This window comes from Salvia splendens, chromosome 9, assembly GCF_004379255.2.
Source record: "Salvia splendens isolate huo1 chromosome 9, SspV2, whole genome shotgun sequence".
Taxonomy (NCBI): Eukaryota; Viridiplantae; Streptophyta; class Magnoliopsida; order Lamiales; family Lamiaceae; genus Salvia; species Salvia splendens.
In genome coordinates this window covers 4,130,292-4,136,182 of record NC_056040.1, presented here as the reverse complement: position 1 = coordinate 4,136,182, position 5,891 = coordinate 4,130,292, and the positions used below count along the sequence as shown (strand labels likewise).

Below are 5,891 nucleotides of genomic sequence, written 5' to 3'. Positions count from 1 at the left end.
ATTACAATGACAACATCGTCTCGTGAAAAAACCCAAAACAAGCAAGAAAATAAATGACAATACATCATTTAAAAACCAAATACTCACTAATTACAAAAGCACACACTCAACCTCACATTGTTTTTCATATATATACATTATTTTTCCAAACAAACACCATGCAATACGATCGATACCATAGTCTTTTCACATCCAATTTTTTTGCTTCTTTTTTTCGTTGACTTTATTATCATTCCAATTTTGACCATAACTTGATGCTCAAATTCAAATTAGTTGAAGAACCCTCGAGGAATAGCTTTGCAAACCAATGGATGCTTAATTTCCATGGACATTTTCAAGCATTCCGATAAATCCACTCCATAATCACTCGAAGCACTCCACCTAAAGGTACGAAGCAACTGCGCTAGCCAAAGATGGACCGTAGCAAGTCCCATGGCCTTGCCGGGGCACACCCTTCTACCCGACCCGAAGGGTGCCAATCTGAGATCAGACCCCATGATCGCAACATCTTCCTCTATGAACCTCTCAGGCCTAAACTTTGTGGGCTCGGCCCATACCTTCTCATCATGCGCTATGGCCCACATGTTGACCATGGCAGTCGTGCCCGCTGGGACAAAATGTGGTCCCACATGTGTGTCTTGGATCGCCAGCCGGGCCCATGAGAGGAGTGGGCCCGGAGGGTGCATCCGGAGTGTCTCCTTCACTATGGCTTGGAGGTAAGGGAGGTTTACGAGGTCGGAATCAGTTATTACGGCTGCGTTCGCGCCGATTGCGGTGTCGATTTCGTGTTGGGCCTTGGTTTGGATGTCCGGATGAAGAATCATTCTTGCAAGAATCCATTCTAACAGAATTGCAACGGTGTCAGTTCCCCTAAATACCATTTCCTGAAAAAAATAACATAAAGTTTTCCAAAATATTAATACTAGTATTTTATTTAGAGCAACGAAATTATATATATAGGCCCACACATGATTAACACAATGTTGCTGTCACAAGGCGCAAAGTGGTCGAATTAAATTGGACAAATTCCATTTCCACGTATCTATTTGGAGAATCTGCTTTTGTAAGAATATAAGTGAGAATCTGAGATGCGAAAGGAAATCTGAAACAACTATGCATAATCTTAATATAATGATCGTTATTCAAATCATGAAAGACCTAAACCCATTTATCTGGATGAAACAAATTAAGAAACCAAACACTAAATTTTAATGCAAGAAAATTCCATTAAGGGAAATTAAGGGGTTTAGCATTTAACACAATCAAGTTTTAAATATCTCAATTGATCCTACAGCCAATTATTTTCGGACACAAACTCATATGTTTAATACAATAGCATGCAAATCACACAAGATAAGTGAACCACACTGCAAAGTCAAACTTGTAAAAAAAATTTGTGTGATTCGAACACCAAACTTTTGACTAGAGGTGAGCGTTCTGATTTTGAATCGAATTTTTGTAAATGACTATCCGATCTGAATTATCCGAAAACCTGAATATGGAAATCCGAACAATAAAATCCGATCCAGACCGAAAATCCAAAACTGCATAAAATTACATTAAAAATCCAAAAGTTCAAAAAATCAATACCAAAATTCCGAAAAAAATATTTCATATTTCGGATTTTAATATCCTATCCGATGCGTTCGATCCAAACACCCAAAATTTTCGAAAAACTTGAACTGGTCTGAACTTAAATTGCAAAATGGCTGATCCGAATTTCGAATTTTTGTATCATTTGGATCGAATTTTCAGATTTCGGATATTTAGCTCACCCGTACTTTTGACCTCGGAATTACCCACATTCGCCACTAGACTATCCCTAAAAGGAACTCAAGAAAGAAAAAAAAGAAAACTTACCCAAAGAAGAGCAATCATGTCAGAATCATCCAACCTATTCTCCTCCATACCAAGCAAAATATCAAGAAAACATTGATTATGATCCTCCCTTTTGATGACCCTATGCTCCTCCACAATCTTCCCAACAAAAACCCCAACCCTCTCCCCCAAATCCCTACTCCTCCTCCTCACTCCCTGCAAATCCATCCACCCCAAAACAGGAAAATGATCACTCCAATTGAACATCCCCAACACCTCATACCCTTCCCTCACCAACCCTTCCAACTCCATGACATCACCACCCCATTTCCCAAACACACTCATCATCACATTTTTCAATGCACCAAAATGCAACACACCCCTCACCTCAACTCCACCATTTTCTCTTGCAATCCTCTCCATCATCTCCAGCCCTATCTCCCTTCTCAAGCCCTCGAACGCCGCCAGCCGCCGCGGGCTGAAGAGGTGGAGCGCCGAGACCCTCCTGAGCCCCCTCCAGTAGTCTCCGCACGGCGCGAACCCCATGGCCTGGTGGAAGAGGAGCTCGCGGGCCGACTCTTTGACCGGGCGGTCCGAGAAGGCGGGGCTGCTGAGGATCTCCCTGGCGGTGCTGGGGCTGCTGGCGACGACGAGGCGCGTGGACCCCACGGAGAAGGCCATGAGGGGTGTGGCGTCGAGGGTTTTGGAGAGGGATGCGAGGATTCGGTGGGTGAGGGGGCTTGCGAAGGCGGGGGCGAGGCCGAGGAGGGGGAGGCCGGAGGGCCCGGGAATGGCGGGGTGGGTGTGGGATTTGGCCCGGGATAGAGCCCACGCGAGGCCGCCTGGGGTTAGCCAGAGACCGAAAACTGCGGTGAGGAGGAGGAGACATAGAAGGTGGAGAGGTGAGGAGTGGGGAAAGATGAAGAAAAAGAGGAATTCAGATGACATTTTATTTTATTTTTCAGTATTTTAGGGTTTCAGAAGCTAGGTTTTTAGTTATATTAGAGAGAGAGAGAGATTGTAGGTATGGGGAGTGTGATTGAACTGTTAAATAGAGGTAGGGTTAAGGCAAATAGATCACCAACTTTTCATTAAACTAACAATTCGAATTTTATGCTTTTATATTTGGAGAATTCGGTCGCTAATATCATGAACTTTGGCTGAATCTCGAATTTTTTGGCAAACTTAAAATTTGAACGTGTAACAATTATGAACTGCGGTGTAGTTTGGAATTTTCCGCGATTGACAATTCTGGCTAAATTAATGTGATTCCTATATGTCACACTTTTTTAAGGTTGGATCACGGTGGGTTCTAACCCGAAACCTTTGGCTTTGTGATAATCACTCCTTATGTGGACTTTACGTGGATTAAATAGCTACATATATCTTAGAATAGTGATCCACTAGAATATGTCATAAAATTTGGTTGATTAACCAGTATAAAATGGTACTCCACTCCACAAGAATTCCTGCATTAGAGTATACAAGTACAGTACTACCTTTTTTCCAGTGAAGGGTTTATATACCTTGTCAATGCTATTAGTATTAAAATGTGTATTTTTGACATGCCCATAATACATTAATTTTGCATGATTAAGGATGATTAGTTGTGTAATTGTATAATGTTGGTATTTTATTTATTTTGAAATATGACATAAATTCTTTTAGATTTATTTTGTTTAATTAATGTTAATATACGTCTTATAATATATTTTCTGATGTGACTTACTTCTTTTTACGTCTCATGAGTCATGGATGGCATAGCCATATTTAGGTTTCTCTTCATTCAAATAAATAAATATTTATAGTATTAGAAAATATCTACTTCTGTGATCTAGTACTCGTTCGGTCGTTCCGTCTGTAGTATGAAATCTAACCTTGACTCAATTATAAGATGAAATAATTGGAAAGTTATTAAAATGTGAAAACTATTTTTATATTATTAATTTTACAATAGAATGTAGGTAAAATCATTTAGTTGAATGCACAGATTATTACCAAAAATACAAATTGTGATATGAGACTTTTAATTACAATGATGTAAAACAAAACTTTATTTCGCATACAAACAATAGTAATTTATAATTGATACCTCTATTCCAAAACTTGCAGTGGCACCAATTATTTGCTAACATGAAGGGAGCTTTTTCAGATTTTGTGCAGTATATATCATGTGTATGTAAATCATGAAATTGATAAACTTGGGTTAGTTGGGACCAATCAAATGAAATGAGAATATGATTGACACATGATACCACGCCGCATTAAATATTGATTATATATTTTCCCACTAGGATGTAGTACTAATTAGCATCCTACTTTGCCACTCCAATATTTGTTAGCACGATTCAATCATATGCCTCAAAACTTTAATTAATTGCTTGTTTATTTGCAACTATATAAACAGCTAGGTTATGATTTGCATCAATAATGTAGCTTCTAGTGGAAGCCGCTCCTTATCATGATTCCAAGTTTCGACTACACTTGATTTTTCTAGGCATGTGACAATTTGTTTTGAATTTCGAATATTACAGTAATAATTTTTTTGTGATGCTGAGCTTTTGCACAGTGATCCACATAAAATACTAACTATATTACACGAATAAAAACATTTTTAATAATAATTTGATTGATAGTTTTGTGAAGAAAGGGGCAGTTGTGAGTGTAGGAAGCTGGGTTTATGGGGCAGTTTGTAGCATTTGTTGTGTGTAAATATTCAAGTAAATTGAGGTCGACTAAAGGAGGTTTTATGGGGCAGTTTGTAGCGTTGAGGCCGAGCATCCACAACAACGGCCGTAACCCATTTCGAGTGGCTCATCCCACTGCGACGACACTGCTCGTTTCTTTGGCCTCCAATACGACTCATAAGCCGTGTTTCTTTCGCATCTTTTTCATTTTTCCAAAGTTTTAGCTTTTTATATAACTATCTATATTCAATTAATGCACAACGAATAACGTCAATCAGTTTTATAGATGATTTTTCCACAGAATATGTACAATTTACGTACACAACTAGGCCTATCAAAATGGATATCGGGTATTGGATATCCGATATCCAAACCCGAAAAATTGGGTAATTGGATACCCGAAATCCAAATTTTCGTGTTTCGGATCGGAATCGGGTAGTGAGATTTTTAGATTATCAGGTATCGGGTTACGGGTATACCCGAATTATCCGATTTTTTTTAAAATTAATAAATTGTGTATTTATCTTGATTTTTAAAAATTTAAGCAATTAAATATAATTTCTTTATCATCTTTTTATGATCAAAGTGCTAAAAATTATTCAACAAAGTGATAAATTCATTATAGATTTTTATGATCAAAGTGCTGAAAATTAAATTGTTCAAAATTTTTATTACTATAAGATGTGAATTTGTTAGTCAATGGTGGCAATGCTTGGTATATCAAAGTGACAATGGTGCATTGCTCGGTTAATATATGTAGCTACAAGTTTAAAAATAGGAGTAGTACTATATAAATTCTGGTCAATTTTGAGTAAATAGATTCCTGTATTTAAATTTATTTTAATATGTTATAACTTATGAATTTTGTATTCCTAAAAGTTTGAAGTTATTTTCTCTTAAATTCGAACTACTTCAAGAATTTTGTATTTCTAAAAGTTAGTAGTTATTTTTCTTAAATACTACTTCAAGTTTGCATTATATTCGAACTACATGTTTGTATTTCTAAAAGTTTGTAGTTAATATTCTAAAAAAATTTAAAATCAAAATCGAGACTGGATACTCGATTTTTCAGGACTGGATACCCGAAAACAAATTCGGATCGTGTATCGGGTATTAGTTTTTAGGAAATTTAGGATCGGGTATCCGAAATTTTCGGATCGGGTATCCGCGGGTACCCGATTTGACAGGCCTAGGTACGATATACCTTACCGAAATCACCATACCATATATCTACCGAAAATTCGGTATATGAAAAAGTCATACATTTGCCTTACCAAAATTTTCAATATACCGAACTTCAGTATACCTTATTTTTGGTATGGCGAATTTCTATACCGATACCGTACCGAAATTCGGCATAATGTACTGAAATTCGGTATACACATC

The 5,891-nt window shown here is 37.4% G+C and overlaps 1 protein-coding gene across 1 annotated transcript; it reads right to left on the bottom strand.

The window, feature by feature from the left end:
- On the bottom strand, positions 1-2,807 carry LOC121747337 (cytochrome P450 78A5-like). Its single transcript, XM_042141373.1, has 2 exons — positions 1,861-2,807; positions 1-884 (listed from the first exon to the last, which is right to left on the bottom strand). The coding sequence occupies exons 1-2, from the start codon at positions 2,764-2,766 to the stop codon at positions 270-272; spliced, it is 1,521 nt and encodes a 506-aa protein (XP_041997307.1). The 5' UTR covers positions 2,767-2,807; the 3' UTR covers positions 1-269.
- Positions 2,808-5,891: the final 3,084 nt, after the last annotated feature.

Bases quoted from the DNA above. Each gene is read 5' to 3' on its own strand.
- LOC121747337 (XM_042141373.1), bottom strand. From the start codon at position 2,766: ATGTCATCTGAATTCCTCTTTTTCTTCATCTTTCCCCACTCCTCACCT. The intron at 885-1,860 runs GTAAGTTTTCTT...TATTTTTTTCAG, and splicing joins ACATGATTGCTCTTCTTTGG to GAAATGGTATTTAGGGGAAC.